Source organism: Coregonus lavaretus (genome assembly GCF_964263955.1).
Source record: "Coregonus lavaretus genome assembly, chromosome: 37".
In the NCBI taxonomy this organism is placed as follows: domain Eukaryota; kingdom Metazoa; phylum Chordata; class Actinopteri; order Salmoniformes; family Salmonidae; genus Coregonus; species Coregonus lavaretus.
In genome coordinates, this window is record NC_140024.1 from 27,515,034 (window position 1) to 27,535,034 (window position 20,001).

At 43.3% G+C, this 20,001-nt stretch overlaps 1 protein-coding gene across 1 annotated transcript in view; it reads left to right on the forward strand.

Annotated features, from left to right (window-relative positions):
- The window catches only part of LOC311111585 (elongation factor-like GTPase 1), a 94,293-nt gene extending 76,921 nt beyond the window's left edge, over positions 1-17,372 (forward strand). The window contains exons 20-22 of the mRNA XM_084154348.1: positions 464-1,053; positions 3,093-3,277; positions 16,590-17,372. Of these exons, the coding sequence (XP_084010474.1) occupies positions 464-1,053; positions 3,093-3,277; positions 16,590-16,778 (964 nt within the window). The 3' untranslated portion in view covers positions 16,779-17,372. The remainder of the gene's footprint in view (positions 1-463; positions 1,054-3,092; positions 3,278-16,589) is intronic.
- Positions 17,373-20,001: the final 2,629 nt, after the last annotated feature.

The window sequence follows — 20,001 nt, forward strand, 5'->3', positions numbered from 1 at the left end:
TGCTGAGCCATTGTTGCTCCTAGACGTTTCCACCTCACAATAACAGCACTTACAGTTGACTGGGGCAGCTCTAGCAGGGCAGAAATGTGAAGAAACTGACTTGTTGGAAAGGTGGCATCCTATGACAGTACCACGTTGAAAGTCACTGAGCTCTTCAGTAAGGCCATTCTACTGCCAATGTTTGTCTGTGGAGATTGCATGGCTGTGTGCTCGGTTTATACACCTGTGAGCAACGGGTGTGGCTGAAATAGTGGAATCCATTAATATAAAGGGGTGTCCACATACTTTTGTTTATATAATGTATTTCAGGGTTTTTCATGTGGGTTGGGATGGGATGGTATGCAGGTATTTCAGGATATTTCATATGGGATGGGATGACATTTCGTGTTATTTTATATGAGATGAAATGGTTTGCTATGCAGGTATTTCATGGTAATTAATACGGCCATGTTGTTCTTATTAGGTATGGACCAAACATCCTACTGAACAGCGTAGAGGGGTACCAGAGACCGTCCGTGTGGCACTGCCTCGAACGAGAGAAGGGAGAGAATGAGGGAGGGGAGAAAGCTGAGGCTGGCTCTATCCGAGACTTTGACAACAGCGTTGTCAGCGGTTTCCAGCTCGCCACCCTCTCTGGTCCCATGTGCGAGGAGCCCCTCATGGGCGTCTGCTTCTCCGTGGAGAGATGGGACATTAACTTCCCCACCCAGGGGACCCACCTGGAGTCTGTGACTGAAGAAGACGCCAACTCCCATGATGCATCAGCGTCCATTTCCGAAAGCCCCGGTGAGGCTGGAGGTCAGCAGGAGGCCTCAGGCAAGGCAGGGATAGTGGGTGAGATGCCTCCCCAGGCAGAGGGTGCCGTGGCTGGGGCGAGCCAGGGGAGACGCAGGGCGGAGGTTGGGGCCGGGCTAGTGGACTGCTACGGGCCGTTCTCTGGCCAGCTCATAGCTGCTGTGAAGGAGGCTTGTCGACACGCGTTCCAGGCCAAACCTCAGAGACTCATGGCTGCTATGTATACCTGTGAGATAATGGCTACAGCAGAGGTGTTAGGTAAGAGGCTTAGCAGTACACACACGATAGAACACACAGACACACACACACGATACGACACACACACACAAAATAGAACAGACACGCACACACGATAGAACACACAGACACACACACGCGATAGAACACACAGACACACACACGCGATAGAACATACAAACACACGGCAGAACACACAGACACACACACATGATAGAACACACAGACACACACACACAATATAACACACAGACACACACGATAGAACACACACTGGGCAAAACACAAACTAACCACTGATGTCTTAGGTAAATAGCTAAAACACAACACACACACACCTCTTCAAGTCTGCTTCTTCAATCTTTCCTGGAGGCATTACTGCATTATAAACCACACAGGAGGTTGAGGGAAATATATACACTTTTATTCAAGATACAAATGACTGTGATACATCTTGTCAGGACATTCAAGCCACGACATGACAACTAAATTACCAAGAATGTAACACCAGGTGGAGGGTGAAGTTGCTGCACAAAACTCACATTCTAGTGTGATAGGAGTCCATTGGACTAGTAATATTATACAGTGGGGGAAAAAAGTATTTAGTCAGCCACCAATTGTGCAAGTTCTCCCACTTAAAAAGATGAGAGAGGCCTGTAATTTTCATCATAGGTACACGTCAACTATGACAGACAAAATGAGAAGAAAAAAAATCCAGAAAATCAGGTCTACAATTTTGTTTCTGGTGTCCTTTGACAGCTCTTTGGTCTTGGCCATAGTGGAGTTTGGAGTGTGACTGTTTGAGGTTGTGGACAGGTGTCTTTTATACTGATAACAAGTTCAAACAGGTGCCATTAATACAGGTAACGAGTGGAGGACAGAGGAGCCTCTTAAAGAAGTTGTTACAGGTCTGTGAGAGCCAGAAATCTTGCTTGTTTGTAGGTGACCAAATACTTATTTCCACCATAATTTGCAAATAAATTCATTAAAAATCCTACAATGTGATTTTCTGGAAAAAAAATCTCAATTTGTCTGTCAATAATTGTCATATTGACGTGTACCTATGATGAAAATTACAGGCCTCTCTCATCTTTTTAAGTGGGAGAACTTGCACAATTGGTGGCTGACTAAATACTTTTTCCCCCCACTGTATATTATCCCATCCCAAATCTCTTAACTCATCCACTAAAATGTAGAGAAAACATTCATGATGATACAGTATTGGTTGATATTTATTAACAGAAAATATTGCCTGGTAACCACCCCCATTATTACTATCCATGCTCGAGAAATATTCTAACATTTGTCTTTGGAGTGTAGTGTAAATGATCACCAACTCTTGTTTTCTAAGGGTGCGTCCCAAATGTCACCCATTTCCCTGTATAGTGCACTACTTTTGGTCATCATTAAGATTAAAATGAGCCTTGCCCAACTTATGTTAGGGAGAATCAATAAACCGATAATAAACCATATCTGAACAGCATGTTTAGCAGTCACATCCATGTCCAGAAAAAGTGCTCAGCCAGCCAAATCACCAGAATGAAGTGTGTTATTATGAGCCCATTTCAGAAACAATATTTATTTTTACTCACTTTTGCAATGCTAGCATCCCTTTAAATGGGTCGTTTGTCAAGCTCTTCTAATAGCTTGTTGTGAATACCAATGCTCTCCGCTCTATATACCCCCACTAGGAAAACTTAGTTTCATTAGTATCGATGAATGTGATCCATATTTTAATTACATGATGTATATTAAAATAGATGTTTACTTCACTACAAGGTCTTATACCATTTAGTGGAGAAATAGACTTGATCAATACCTCAATTACATCGTGTGCATTTTTTAGATCATGCATATAAATACATCAATAGTTTGATTAGATTGACCACATCGTTTCATACAAACAATCATCTGATTAGACTGTGTATAGCCAGCCACACTGTTCACATGGACAGAGTACACATGTTAAGCCACTTCTACTAATTGTCCTGTTTGTGTGCCTCTGTATGTGCAAATCTGTGTGTGTGTGTGTGTGTGTGTGTGTGTGTGTGTGTGTCCAGGTCGTGTGTACGGGGTCCTGGGGAAGAGAGAGGGCCGTGTGTTACAGGAGGAGATGAAGGAGGGGACGGAGATGTTCATCATCAAGGCGGTCCTTCCTGTGGCCGAGAGCTTCGGATTCGCAGACGAGATACGCAAGAGGACCAGTGGATTGGCTAGTCCACAACTGGTCTTCAGCCACTGGGAGGTGAGGCTCACACACATACACCCAGTCATGTGCTTCCTTGTGCAGACACACACGCTCACTCACTCACTCACACACACACACACACACAACACACACAACACACACACACACATTCAAATGCACACACAAACACATGCCAGGCTCACTCCATGCCATCTGGCCAGGTCTTTTTTTTTGGGGGGGGGGGGGGGGGGGTTGTGAGCTGCAACTCATCAGTCTGAAAATAGGTGCTTTTATTTTTAGCTCTTAATAATTGAATGGCTTCATAAATAAAGGAATAAAGGAAATCACAATGCTGAAATAGGATCAGTGTTTATTTCACCCTTGTCTCTCTAGAACTCAGTATGGGGTGAATCCTAACTAGTCTCCCATTGACATCAATACATGACTTCTCTGACAATCTCTGGCTCATCCTTATTATACCCCTTTCATATACTGACAAAAATCTTCTGTATACCTTCTTGTTTATATCTGAAAGGGGTAAGGGGTAAAAAAAACATGGTATATTAAAACCCACCTCAAAACCTGGTCATGAAACCAGACCCTGTAACTAAAAAACAGGTATCGGATCTGTGAAAATGGATCTCTGTTTGTAGGCAGGTCAATTCATTAGACCTTTTCTGAACTTGTGGACCGTAGACACTGAAACCTCAAACAACTGTCTTTTCTATGTCTGCATCCAAAATAGCACCCTATTTCCTATATAGAGCACTAGTTTTGACCCGAGTACCCTATTCCCAATATAGTACACTACTTTTGACCTGGTAACCCTATTCCCTAATCCCTATATAGAGCACTACTTTCGACCAGAGCCCTTGCTAAAAGTACTGCACTATATAGGAAATGGGGTTCAATTTGGGAGGCCTGACTCTGAGGTGCCTTACAATAAATGACTGAACTGGCATGGATGTTTTTAGCACCCATGTTAATATTTTTATGCAAATATCTGTGTCTTCAGTTATGTGTGAGCTCTTTGGCCACACACACCAGTGGTGTGTTTGACGTCGTAATGAGAATGCATTAGCTGAAAAGAACCCCATACCTACTGTACAAACTGGTGGTGGATCTAAGATGTTATGGGGCTATTCTGCTTCTACTAGTCCTGGGGCACTTGTTAAGGTCAACGGCGTCATGAACTTTACCCAGTACCAGGACATTTTGGCCCAAAATCTGGTTGCCTCTGCCAGGAGGTTGAAACTTGGCCGCAAGTGAATCTTCCAGTAAGACAATAACCCCAAGCACACATCAAAATCAACATTTTGCAATGGCCATCAGTCTCCGGACTTGAAACCCATTGAAAACCAGTGGTTTGAATTGAAGAGGGCAGTCCATAAGCGCAGACAATGGTTATGAAGGAATGGTCTTAGATCCCTCCCAATGTATTCTCTAACTCATAAAACATTTTAGAAAAAGGCTCAGTGCCATTATCCTCACAAGGTGAGGTTTTGAAAACAGGGTCTCTTTATCTGAGCAGTTGTATTAGTATAAAATAATATAATTTCCCAATTATATGTTTGCAGAAAAAAGCCAAGGGATGGGTTTCTCAATACCTTCAAAAATATTTATTTGAAGTTTTTCAATACATTTTAATATTTATAGCTACTTTGTAAGTTATTACCTGCAGTCAACTTGTTCAATACGTTAGGAGATAAAGCAGATTGCGTTCTTCATTTCACCTGTCACATTATTTTACATGATGAAGGTTAGCATAGTTCCCAGAACAGTTGAGCCAGTCACGTGTTCATTGTAAAGAGCACAACAAGAGAAAGTGGAGCTGGTGAGTCCATAGCGTTCTATCGACAAGTCTCTGTTGTACGGCGCACGAGGTGATGAAGTTACACATGTATGCAATCCCTACTAAATGTTTGACATCAGATATCTTATAAATGCTTTCTGCTGTGTTTTAAAAGTCAAAAAGCTCGGTTATCTGTACAGCTGCCATTGTTTCCTACTAGCATTTCTTCCTCCTCCATTCTTCTCCACTCTGCTCCGTGTACACATTTTGTTCATTTTCACAATTTCTCTTGTTCACTTACGCTTGTAAATGTCCACATTCATCGAAAATGACATTCGGTAACTAGCTATGCATGTTTAACTTTATGAGCTGGATTTGCCTATATTTGCAATTAGTTTGTTCGTTTTCGCTCGTTAGCATTTAGCTAACAGAGTATATGTGATTTCGCTATTACTTTGCTAAGTTTGTTAGCATTCCGGTAATAGAGGCCCAATGGGCTTTTTCTTCTCTTTGCGCCCCCTTGTGTGCTATGCCGGTAATACCGTAAATCCCAGGATGGCAGAAGAACAGTATGACATTTTGAAAATCTGGATACCTCCCAAGCCTAATACAATGTACTGTGTAGCTCAGTATTTTTATAATTTGTTTTATACAGTCATGTTTGCTCATCTTTATCAAGGGGGGGCAATAATTTCAGACCCCTTCGGAAAGTATTCAGACCCCTTGACTTTTTCCACATTTTGTTACTTTACAGCCTTATTCTAAAATGGATTACATACAAATATTTTCTCAGCAATCTATACACAATACCTCATAATAACAAAGTGAAAACTGCTTTTTAGACATTTTTGCAAATTTATTAAAATAAACAAAAAACAGAAATACCTTATTTACATAAGTATTCAGACCCTTTGCTATGAGACTAGAAATTGAGCTCAGGTGCATCCAGTTTCCACTGATCATCCTTGAGCTGTTTCTGCAACTTGATTGGATTCCACCTGTGGTAAATTAAATTGATTGGACATGATTTGGAAAGGCACACACCTGTCTAAATAAGGTCCCACAGTTGACAGTGCATGTCAGAGCATAAACCAAGCCATGAGGTCGAAGGAATTGTCCGTAGAGCTCCGAGACAGGATTGTGTCCAGGCACAGATCTGGGGAAGGGTACCAAAAAATGTCTGCAGCATTGAAGGTCCCCAAGAACACAGTGGCCTCCATCATTCTTAAATGGAAGAGTTTGGAACCACCAAGACTCTTCCTAGAGCTGGCCGCCCGGCCAAACTGTGCAATCGGGGGAGAAGGGCCTTGGTCAGGGACGTGACCAAGAACCCAAATGGTTATTCTGACAGAGCTCTAGAGTGCCTCTGTGGAGATGGGAGAACCTTCCAGAAGGACAACCATCTCTGCAGCACTCCACCAATTAGGCCTTTATGGTAGAGTGGCCAGACGGAAGCCACTCCTCAGTAAAAGGCACATGACAGCCCGCTTGGAGTTTGCCAAAAGGCACCTAAAATCTCTCAGACCATGAGAAACAAGATTCTCTGGTCTGATGAAACCAAGATTGAACTCTTTGGCCTGAATGCCAAGCGTCACATCTGGAGGAAACCTGGGACCATCCCTACACTGAAGCATGGTGGGGGCAGCATCATGCTCTGGGGATGTTTTTCAGCGGCAGGGACTGGGAGACTAGTCAGGATCGAGGGAAAGATGAACGGAGAAAAGTACAGAGAGATCCTTGATGAAAACCTGCTCCAGAGCGCTCAGGACCTCAGTTCACCTTCCAACAGGACAACGACCCTAAGCACACAGCCAAGACAACGCAGGAGTGGCTTCGGGACAAGTCTCTGAATGTCCTTGAGTGGCCCAGCCAGTCCGGACTTGAACCTGATAGAACATCTATGGAGAGACCTGAAAATAGCTGTGCAGCAACGCTCCCCATCCAACCTGACAGAGCTTGAGAGGATCTGCAGAGAAGAATGGGAGAAACTCCCCAAATACAGGTGTGCCACACTTGTAGCGTCATACCCAAGAAGACTCGAGGCTGTAATCGCTGCCAAAGGTGCTTCAACAAAGTACTGAGTAAAGGGTCTGAATACTTATGTAAATTATATTTCAGTTTTTTTTAAAGTTTTTGTATTGGCAAACATTTCTAAAAACCAGTTTTTGCTTTGTCATTATGGGGTATTGAGTGTAGATTGATGAGGGGGGGGGGGGGGGGGGGACTATTTAATTCATTTTAGAATAAGGCTGTAACCTAACAAAATGTGGAAAAAGTCAAGGGGTCTGAATACTTTCCGAAGGAACTGTATGTGATGTGTATTATGTGCTTCTTCTTTTGTGTGTGTGTGTGTGTGTGTGTGTGTGTGTGTGTGTGTGTGTGTGTGTGTGTGCGCGCGCGTCTGCCTGCCCGCCTGTCTGTCTGGGGGTTTAAGTGGTTATTGTTCCAGGTCAGCTAATTTAATTGGCCAAGAGCGCTGGCCGTTGTTAATGAGCGTGTGCAGCCCGGTGACACACACACACACAGGCCTGGTGGACAGCTTTACGGTCTGACCTGATGTCACACTGCATGAATCGCCAAGCAGAAGAGACACTACTTTTATTATGTATTCTATAATATATATACAGTACCAGTCAAAAGTTTGGACACACCTCAAGGGTTTTTCTTTAATTTTACTATTTTCTACATTGTAGAATAATAGTGAAGACATCAAAACTATGAAATAACACATATGGAATCATGTAGTAACCAAAAAAGTGTTCAACAAATCAAAATATATTTTAGATTCTTCAAAGTAGCCACCCTTTGCCTTGATGCCAGCTTTGCATTCTCTCAACAAGCTTCATGAGGTAGTCACCTGGAATGCTTTTCCAACAGTCTTGAAGGAGTTCCTACATATGCTGAGCACTTGTTGGCTGCTTTTCCTTCACTCTGCGGTCCAACTCATCCCAAACCATCTCAATTGGGTTGAGGTCGGGGGATTGTGGAGGCCAGGTCATCTGATGCAGCACTCCATCACTCTCCTTCTAGTTCAAATAGCCCTTACACAGCCTGAAGGTGTGTTTTGTGTCATTGTCCTGTTGAAAACAAATGATAGTCCCATTAAGTGCAAACCAGATGGGATGGTGTATCGCTGCAGAATGCTGTGGTAGCCATGCTGGTTAAGTGTGCCTTGAATTCTGAATAAAACACTGACAGTGTCACCAGCAAAGCACCATCACACCTCCTCCTCCATGCTTCACGGTGGGAACCACACATGCGGAGATCATCCGTTCACCTACTCTGCGTCTCACAAAGACACGGCGGTTGGAACCAAGAATCTCAAATTTGGACTCATCAGACCACATGACAGATTTCCACCGGTCTAATGTCGATTGCTCGTGTTTTTGGCCCAAGCAAGTCTCCTCTTCTTATTGGTGTGCTTTAGTAGTGGTTTCTTTGCAGCAATTCGACCATGAAGGCCTGATTCACACAGTCTCCTCTGAACAGTTGATGTTGAGATATGTCTGTTACTTGAACTCTGTGAGGTGCAATCTGAGGTGCAGTTAATTGCCCATTTCTGAGGCTGATAACTCTAATGAACTTATCCTCTGCAGCACAGGTAACTCTGGGTCTTCCTTTCCTGTGGCGGTCCTCATGAGAGCCAGTTTCATCATAGCGCTTGATGGTTTTTGGGACTGCACTTGAAGAAACGTTCAAAGTTCTTGAAATTTTCCGGATTGACTGACCTTCATGTCTTAAATTAATGATGGACTGTCATTTCTCTTTGCTTATGTGAGCTGTTCTTGCCATAATATGGACTTGGTCTTTTACCAAATAGGGCTATCTTCTGTATACCTTGTCACAACACAACTGATTGGCTCAAACGCATTAAGAAGGAAAGAAATTCCACAAATTAACTTTTAATAAGGCACACCTGTTAATTGAAATACATTCCAGGTGACTACCTCATGAAGTTGGTTGAGAGAATGCCATCAAGGAAAAGGGTGGCTACTTTGAAGAATCTAAAATCTAAAATATATTTCTATTTGTTTAACACTTTTTTGGTTACTTCATGATTCCATATGTGTTATTTCATCATTTTGATGCCTTGGGTATTGTTCTACAATGTAGAAAATAGTAAAAATAAAGAAAAACCCTGGAATGAGTAGGTGTGTCCAAACTTTTGACTGGTACTGTATATGTATGTATGTATGTATGTATGTATGTATGTATGTATGTATGTATGTATGTATGTATGTATGTATGTATGTATGTATGTATGTATGTATGTATGTATGTATGTATGTATGTATGTATGTATGTATGTATGTATGTATGTATGTGCAGTGGGGAGAACAAGTATTTGATACACTGCCGATTTTGCAAGTTTTCCTACTTACAAAGCATGTAGAGGTCTGTAATTTTTTATCATAGGTACACTTCAACTGTGAGAGACGGAATCTAAAACAAAAATCCAGAAAATCACATTGTATGATTTTTAAGTAATTAATTTGCATTTTATTGCATGACATAAGTATTTGATACATCAGAAAAGCAGAACTTAATATTTGGTACAGAAACCTTTGTTTGCAATTACAGAGATCATACGTTTCCTGTAGGTCTTGACCAGGTTTGCACACACTGCAGCAGGGATTTTGGCCCACTCCTCCATACAGACCTTCTCCAGATCCTTCAGGTTTCGGGGCTGTCACTGGGCAATACAGACTTTCAGCTTCCTCCACAGATTTTCTATTGGGTTCAGGTCTGGAGACTGGCTAGGCCACTCCAGGACCTTGAGATGCTTCTTACGGAGCCACTCCTTAGTTGCCCTGGCTGTGTGTTTCGGGTCGTTGTCATGCTGGAAGACCCAGCCACAAACCATCTTCAATGCTCTTACTGAGGGAAGGAGGTTGTTGGCCAAGATCTCGCGATACATGGCCCCTTCCATCCTCCCCTCAATACGGTGCAGTCGTCCTGTCCCCTTTGCAGAAAAGCATCCCCAAAGAATGATGTTTCCACCTCTATGCTTCACGGTTGGGATGGTGTTCTTGGGGTTGTACTCATCCTTCTTCTTCCTCCAAAAACGGCGAGTGGAGTATAGACCAAAAAGCTCTATTTGTGTCTCATCAGACCACATGACCTTCTCCCATTCCTCCTCTGGATCATCCAGATGGTCATTGGCAAACTTCAGACGGGCCTGGACATGCGCTGGCTTGAGCAGGGGCACCTTGCGTGTGCTGCAGGATTTTAATCCATGACGGCGTAGTATGTTACTAATGGTTTTCTTTGAGACTGTGGTCCCAGCTCTCTTCAGGTCATTGACCAGGTCCTGCCATGTAGTTCTGGGCTGATCCCTCACCTTCCTCATGATCATTGATGCCCCACGAGGTGAGATCTTGCATGGAGCCCCAGACCGAGGGTGATTGACCGTCATCTTGAACTTCTTCCATTTTCTAATAATTGCGCCAACAGTTGTTGCCTTCTCACCAAGCTGCTTGCCTATTGTCCTGTAGCCCATCCCAGCCTTGTGCAGGTCTACAATTTTATCCCTGATGTCCTTACACAGCTCTCTGGTCTTGGCCATTGTGGAGAGGTTGGAGTCTGTTTGATTGAGTGTGTGGACAGGTGTCTTTTATACAAGTAACGAGTTCAAACAGGTGCAGTTAATACAGGTAATGAGTGGAGAACAGGAGGACTTCTTAAAGAAAAACTAACAGGTCTGTGAGAGCCGGAATTCTTACTGGTTGGGAGGTGATCAAATACTTATGTCATGCAATAAAATGCAAATTAATTACTTAAAAATCATACAATGTGATTTTCTGGATTTTTGTTTTAGATTCAGTCTCTCACAGTTGAAGTGTACCTATGATAAAAATTACAGACCTCTACATGCTTTGTAAGTAGGAAAACCTGCAAAATCGGCAGTGTATCAAATACTTGTTCTCCCCACTGTGTGTGTGTGTGTGTATATACAGTTGAAGTCGGAGGTTTACATACACCTTAGCCAAATACATTTAAACTCAGTTTTTTACAATTCTTGACATTTCATCCTAGTAAAAATTGCCTGTCTTAGGTCAGTTAGGATCAGCACTTTATTTTAAGAATGTGAAATGTGAGAATAATAGTAGAGAGAATTATTTCTTTCAGCTTTTATTTCTTTCATCACATTCCCAGAGGGTCAGAAGTTTACATACACTCAATTAGTATTTGGTAGCATTGCCTTTAAATTGTTTAACTTGGGTCAAACGTTTCGGGTAGCCTTCCTTGGGGTCATTGTCCATTTGGAAGACCTATTTGCGACCAAGCTTTAACTTCCTGACTGATGTCTTGAGATTTTGCTTCAATATATCCACATAATTTTCCTTCCTCATGATGCCATCTATTTTGTGAAGTGCAGCAGTACCTCCTGCAGCAAAGCACCCCCAGAGCATGATGCTGCCACCCCCGTGCTTCACGGTTGGGATGGTGTTCTTCGGCTTGCAAGCTACCCCCTTTTCCTCCAAACATAACGATGGTCATTATGGCCAAACAGTTCTATTTTTGTTTCATCAGTCCAGAGGACATTTCTCCAAAAAGTATGATCTTTGTCCCCATGTGCAGTTGCAAACCGTAGTCTGGCTTTTTTATGGCGGTTTTGGAGCAGTAGCTTCTTCCTTGCTGAGCGGCCTTTCAGGTTATGTCGATATAGGATTAATTTTACTGTGGATATAGATACTTTTGTACCTGTTTCCTCCAGCATCTTCACAAGGTCCTTTGCTGTTGTTCTGGGATTGATTTGCACTTTTCGCACCAAAGTACGTTTATCTCTAGGAGACAGAACGCGTCTCCTTCCTGAGCGGTATGACGGCTGCATGGTCCCATGGTGTTTATACACTGCTCCAAAAAATGAAGGGAACACTAAAATAACACATCCTAGATCTGAATGAATGAAATAATCTTATTAAATACTTTTTTCTTTACATAGTTGAATGTGCTGACAACAAAATCACACAAAAATTATCAATGGAAATCAAATTTGTCAACCCATGGAGGTCTGGATTTGGAGTCACACTCAAAATTTAAGTGGAAAACCACACTACAGGCTGATCCAACTTTGATGTAATGTCCTTAAAACAAGTCAAAATGAGGCTCAGTAGTGTGTGTGGCCTCCACGTGCCTGTATGACCTCCCTACAACGCCTGGGCATGCTCCTGATGAGGTGGCGGATGGTCTCTTGTGGCATCTCCTCCCAGACCTGGACTAAAGCATCCGCCAACTCCTGGACAGTCTGTGGTGCAACGTGGCGTTGGTGGATGGAGCGAGACATGATGTCTCAGATGTGCTCAATTGGATTCAGGTCTGGGGAACGGGTGGGCCAGTCCATAGCATCAATGCCTTCCTCTTGCAGGAACTGCTGACACACCCAGCCACATGAGGTCTAGCATTGTCTTGCATTAGGAGGAACCCAGGGCCAACCGCACCAGCATATGGTCTCACAAGGGGTCTGAGGATCTCATCTCGTTACATAATGGCAGTCAGGCTACCTCTGGCGAGCACATGGAGGGCTGTGCGGCCCCCCAAAGAAATGCCACCCCACACCATGACTGACCCACCGACAAACCGGTCATGCTGGAGGATGTTGCAGGCAGCAGAACGTTCTCCACGGCGTCTCCAGACTCTGTCACGTCTGTCACATGTGCTCAGTGTGAACCTGCTTTCATCTGTGAAGAGCACAGGGCGCCAGTGGCGAATTTGCCAATCTTGGTGTTCTCTGGCAAATGCCAAACGTCCTGCACGGTGTTGGGCTGTAAGCACAACCCCCACCTGTGGACGTTGGGCCCTCATACCACCCTCATGGAGTCTGTTTCTGACTGTTTGAGCAGACACATGCACATTAGTGGCCTGCTGGAGGTCATTTTGCAGGGCTCTGGCAGTGCTCCTCCTGCTCCTCCTTGCACAAAGGCGGAGGTAGCGGTCCTGTTGCTGGGTTGTTGCCCTCCTACGGCTTCCTCCACGTCTCCTGATGTACTGGCCTGTCTCCTGGTAGCGCCTCCATGCTCTGGACACTACGCTGACAGACACAGCAAACCTTCTTGCCACAGCTCGCATTGATGTGCAATCCTGGATGAGCTGCACTACCTGAGCCACTTGTGTGGGTTGTAGACTCCGTCTCATGCTACCACTAGAGTGAAAGCACCGCCAGCATTCAAAAGTGACCAAAACATCAGCCAGGAAGCATAGGAACTGAGAAGTGGTCTGTGGTCACCACCTGCAGAACCACTCCTTTATTGGGGGTGTCTTGCTAATTGCCTATAATTTCCACCTGTTGTCTATTCCATTTGCACAACAGCATGTGAAATGTATTGTCAATCAGTGTTGCTTCCTAAGTGGACAGTTTGATTTCACAGAAGTGTGATTGACTTGGAGTTACATTGTGTTGTTTAAGTGTTCCCTTAATTTTTTTGAGCAGTGTACTTGCGTACTATTGTTTGTATAGATGAACGTGGTACCTTCAGGTGTTTGGAAATTGCTCCCAAGGATTAACCAGACTTGTGGCGGTCTATAATTTTTTTTCTGAGGTCTTGGCTGATTTCTTTTGATTTTCCCATGATGTCAAGCAAAGAGGCATTGAGTTTGAAGGTAGGACTTGAAATACATCCACAGGTGCACCTCCAATTGACTCAACTGATGTCAATTAGCCTATCAGAAGCTTCTAAAGCCATGACATCATTTTCTGGAATTTTCCAAGCTGTTTAAAGGCACAGTCAACTTAGTGTATGTAAACTTCTGACCCACTGGAATTGTGATACAGTGAATTATAAGTGAAATAATCTGTCTGTAAACAATTGTTGGAAAAATTAATTGTGTCATGCACAAAGTAGATGTCCTAACCGACTTGCCAAAACTATAGTTTGTTAAGTTTTAATGACTCCAACCTAAGTGTATGTAAACTTCCGACTTCAACTGTCTATATGTATTCTATTATTATTAGTATCACTGCATTGTTGGGAAAGAGCTCTCAAGGTAAGAATGGCACTGAACTGTTCTACACCTGTTGTATCCTGTGCACGTGGTGAATAAATGTTGAAACTTGAAACTAGATGCGACACACACACTATGCAAATTAATTACAACACACAGCCTGTCAATCAGTATTAGATCCCCCCCCACATTGTTGTTAGCCTTTTTGTGTGAGCTTCGTTAAAACATGTCTGTCTGGTTTCATTTACGTTACTCTGTCATTATCTGAAGCAGTTAGAGGTTGTTACTCCATAGACAATCATGACCATGCAGGCAGTTACTCCATAGACAATCATGACAACACAGATTGTTACTCCATAGACAATCATGACAACATAGATAGCTACTCCATAGACAATCATGACAACATGGATAGTTACTCCATAGACAATCATGACAACACAGATTGTTACTCCATAGACAATCATGACAACACAGATTGTTACTCCATAGACAATCATGACAACACAGATTGCTACTCCATAGACAATCATGACAACATAGATAGCTACTCCATAGACAATCATGACAACATAGATAGCTACTCCATAGACAGTGACAATGGGGTTTTAGTAGACTCCACCTTGCTTCTATCGAATCTATTCTATACATCTAGTCTATTTAAATTAGATGCGGAGCTAATGTTAGCATTTAGTTTCTCATTGATTTGCTATGGACTTCATATTTATTTAACATATGAATAGCGTTTAGTGACAGAGGGAGAGCTCTTCTGTGAGTGTTGTATTGTTGTGTTAGCAGCTATGTGTGTAATGTTATGGACTTACATTAGATTAGCATGAGAAAGAGGTATTGTGACAAGGACAGAACTTTTGTGCCTCCCATTGTGTTGTAGTTCAGGGACTAGCATCTGCTGTAAGGCTGTGTGTGTGTGTGTGTGTGTGTGTGTGTGTGTGTGTGTGTGTGTGTGTTCATTCAGACTAATGTAGGTGAGGCCCAATGACACGCTTCATGGAGCGCAGTGACAAAAGTTCTCTCTCTCACTCACTCACACACACACACACAGCAGTGAGACAAAGGCTCCTGTAAAGATAAGTAACCGAAGCCATGCACACAACAGGGGCCGCAGAGAGGAGATTAAATCAAAGACCTGTGTGTGTCTTTGCTTGTGTGTGTCGGCCCCCCTGTTGGTACATTCCCCCCGTTACAGTTAGAGCTGAGCACCCGCCACTCTAACCCTGCACACGTACACACACAATGAAACACACACCCATTCGCCCTACTGGACCCAATTGTGCCGAGATATATGTTACTCACGTGGTTCCCCTGTGTGTGTGTGTGTGTGTGTGTGTGTGTGTGTGTGTGTGTGTGTGTGTGTGTGTGTGTGTGTGTGTGTGTGTGTGTGCGTGCCACCTCATAATCTGTCTGGTGTTGTTCCTCCTTTCTCCCATCTGTTGCCTGCAACCAGAGTCTGTCGCTCGGGGCCCCTAACGGCCAGGTGCAGGGGCCCGCGTACACACTGGTACAGTAATTGTGGCATTGTGTGTGTGTGAAGCAGCAGAAGGCATTGCCTCATCTCCACAGCAGGTTGCACATAGCCGGGCCCTCACCAACACACACACACACACACAGTCTCTCTCCCCTAGAACACAGTGACACAGTGTTGAACTGGATGTCAGTGTGACTGACTGCTTTGGAAGAACACATGTATCTCTATAACCCCCCCTATTGTCAGAGCCTGATGGAGGGAGGGAGAGAGAGGGGGGAGGTAGAGGTAGAGAGAGGCAGGGAGAGAGAGGGAGGTAGAGAGAGGCAGGGAGAGAGAGGGAGGTAGCGCGTGGGAGGTAGCGCGTGGGAGGTAGCGCGTGGGAGGTAGAGCGAGGGAGGTAGAGCGAGGGAGGTAGAGCGAGGGAGGTAGAGCGAGGGAGGTAGAGAGAGAGAGAGGGAGAGGGAGAGGGAGAGAGACCGGGACAGGGAGAAGCTGAGTTGGATAACAGTATTCATGATCCCTTCCTTGTCTGCCACCACTGCTGAGCAAAGCTTAGCCAAGACAGGGTTCTTTCTCGTGTGGAGTAGATACCATTGTCCGCTCCATGCATTACATCTAAGTTAATATTTATGGATTTATGGGTCAGGGCCCGTATCCACAAGGTGTCTCAGATTAGGAGTGCTGATCTAGGATCCGTTTAGCCTTTTCAGTCATAATGAATAAGATGATATGGACAGGGATGACCAGACCTGACTCTGAGATGTTTTGGGGATACAGGCCCTGATCTTTGTATCTATAGGCCATTTTATTAAGCATTATCCTGGTCAGTGGTGTACTTCAAACTAAATCTCTGTCTTTATGTACTTCAAACTAAATCTGTCTTTATGTACTTCAAACTAAATCTCTGTCTTTATGTACTTCAAACAAAATCTCTCTCTTTATGTACTTCAAACTAAATCTCTGTCTTTATGTACTTCAAACGAAATATGTCTTTATGTACTTCAAACTAAATCTCTGTCTTTATGTACTTCAAACTAAATCTGTCTTTATGTACTTCAAACTAAATCTGTCTTTATGTACTTCAAACTAAATCTCTCTCTTTATGTACTTCAAACTAAATCTCTGTCTCTGTCTCTCTCTGTATCAAGGTGATCTCCAGTGATCCGTCCTGGGTTCCTACCACAGAAGAGGAGTACCTCCACTTTGGAGAGAAGGCTGATTCGGCCAATCAGGCTCTGAAATACATGAACGCTGTTCGCCGGCGCAAAGGACTGTACGTGGAGGAGAAGATAGTGGAGCACGGCGAGAAACAGAGAACACTTAGCAAGAACAAATAGGCCTGTGAGTTTCCTGACTGACTCCTACCAGCACACACCCGAGACAGACACCATAAAGAGCATCCAGTGGATACTGTCCCCCATCATTACCCCCTCTGTCACTCAAAATGAACCATTGATACGTTTACATTATGGAGTAGTTTCCCTGAAAATCTCCTTAGAAAAATATTTTTAGTCCAGGAATAGGCTTAATATGTGTCTGGGAAACCGGCCCTATGGGTTTAAATAGCTGCACATGCAGCTGTGTCTTTACCCGGGAGAATCCCTTTCAGCTATGCATAATTGACGAGTGTTCCCGTCCAAATCCAGTTTTGCTGTTAAGTGAAGTGGCTTGAATTAATTTCTGCTCTCAACCTAATTGAATTGCAGTACCCAGCCCCCTGAAGAGCGGCATTTAATTTGGAAAAACACAAATATGATGTAAAGTGGGATTGTACGTTTTTAAATTATTTGGGGACCGCGCTAGCGAGCTATAGCCTTGTTGATATGCTATGTTTAGAGCTCTGGGTAAGGCATCTGTGTACAAGACATAAACCAAAATGTACAGTATTTACCAGAAAGCAATAAATAAATTAAATTGTGTCTTTTTTTTTTTATTAATCGGGAGTGATGTGTGTGGGTCATTTCTGAGATGCGATGGCATTTAGGCATGGCATTTTAGAAAATAATTACTTAATTTTTATAGATTATTAAAAAATATAGATATTTGGGTACCTCTTCCCATTCTAAATCAAATAATATGGCAGTTTAATGACTAATGAATTGTTACCATAATGATCACATGCCACCAGTAGGAGTAGCAACACCAAGGACGATAACATCAATGACACATTTTAGGTAATTGAGGATTTTATTAGATGGGGCCACAGATTTTCATGAACCCTTTTAAAATCATTTGCTAAAGCGATATAATTAATCATTTTTCTCACAATTTCCCTTCATTTAAATTGAGTAACACCAAGAACACTTTTTATTCAGACACACCAAATTATTAATGGAATCCTCAAATGTATGATTTTGCAGATTAGAGGTGTGTTCTCCTAGGAAAATTCTGAGACAGTTTGCCATCATTTTTACATTTTAGTCATTTAGCAGACGCTCTTATGCAGAGCCACTTACAGTTAGTGAGTGCATACATATTTATTATTTTCATACTGGCCCTCCATGGGAATCGAACCCACAACCCTGGCGTTGCAAGCGCCATGCTCTACCATCTGAGCTACACGGGACCATCACTGGGAAACTCCTTGCACTTCAATCCATGTACTAGAACTGCTCTACAAGTTCTCCCTCTTCATTCCCCCTTCTATGTCTCCACTCCTCTCAAAGACTTGTTCCCATTGTGCTGTCTGACCCCCATCCGCTCCTTCACCCCCCCCTCCTCATCTCCCCTTTTCCTCCAATCCCCACTCCTTCCCCTCCCCCACTCCTTCCCCTCTCCTCCCCCCCACTCCTTCCCCTCTCCCCCACTCCTTCCCCTCTCCTCCCCCCCACTTCCTTCCCCTCTCCTCTCCCCCACTCCTTCCCCTCTCCTCCCCCCCACTCCTTCCCCTCTCCCCTCCCCACTCCTTCCCTCTCCCCTCCCCCACTCCTTCCCCTCTCCCCGGGCCTGAGGAAGAAAGATCTCGACCAAGAAAACAAAGAATATCAACGGTCATTGAGGTGTGTGCACGCGCACGTGTAAAGTAACATGAGACCGCACAAAAGAGTTAAAACACACTGGCCCCTGAGCTTGATTGAAAATGGGTTGAATGATTGTGAGCTAGTATGTCCATCTATTGGTCGTTACACCAGGTAAGGGCTTCCTGAGGTGAAAAGGCCATTTGAGATTCAAATTGGCACGGGATGCATCTCAATAGTCTAAAGTGGCCTCCTCTCCTTGTTCCCTCCTTCATCTGCACTGTTCAGCAAATTGGCCAAAGCAATATGGAAGATGCCTACCAGGACTTTGCTTTCACCTGACAAGTTATTTCACACCAGTGCAGATGACGGGAAGAAGATTGTAGTCATTCAATCTATTTTGTCTTGTGTATAACATGTATTTTTGTGATGGTGCAGCTATGATGTCCAAATACAAATTTGTCCTTGTGGACCATAACATCTATATTATCTTCCCTTATCATTTAAATGGATAGTTTACCCAGAAACCACATTTGCCCACATTTCCTATTCTTGTATATACTATACTTTGGAAATGCTGATATCTTCAATTACTTCCTGAAGACAATGATTGCTCTTCAAAAAACGTCATCATTCATCACGATAGTTGAGCTTGGCCTCTCTTCCAGATTCCCACAACTGTATTTTTATTTAATTTTTTTAAACACAACTCACTTTGAAGCTTGAAGACAGGGAACGACATTGCCAGTGCCACAAAGCATCTTCCCAGTGAGCACAGGACGTTAAAAAGAGTGGGCCGTGAGGACATGGGGAGAGTAGAGAGAGTGAGCGGGAGGGAAAGAAAACAGACATGTACGCTGCTTGCTAGAGCTGTCACAACACAGTGGATGTATCCCTCGAATGCATCCCTCGCCTGCTAGGAAGTTCCAACCACTGTAGACAGTGGTGAAAATTGTAATCCACAGACATATGTTTAAATAACATGAATCACAAACCGAGTGGTTATGAACAAGAAAATCAAACCTTTGCACAAATTGTACAACCTTAGTGTGGTTGTTTTTCTATGTGTGACCATGAGCCATTTTGTCTAAAAGTTAGTGAAGTGTGTTGCATTCCTCCTGCTGTGAAGCAGCATAGGAAATAGCTGTGCTACAGTGCATTCGGAAATTATTCAGACCTGTGACATTTTCCAAATGTTGTTACGTTACAGCCTTATTCTAAAATTGATTAAATTGTTTTTTTCCTCATCAATCTACACACAATAGCCCATAATGACAAAGCTAAAACATGTTTTTAGAAATGTTTGCAAATGTATAAAAATAAAGAAAACAGAAATATCACATTTACATAAGTATTTAGACCCTTTTCTATGAGACTCGAAATTGAGCTCAGGTGCATCCTGTTTCCATTGATCATCCTTGAGATGCTTCTACAACTTGATTGGAGTCCACCTGTGGTAAATTCAATTGATTGGACATGATTTGGAAAGGCACACATCTGTCTATATAAGGTCCCAGAGTTGACATTGCATGTCAGAGCAAAAACCAAGCTATGAGGTCGAAGGAATTGTCCGTAGAGCTCAGAGACAGGATTGTGGCGAGGC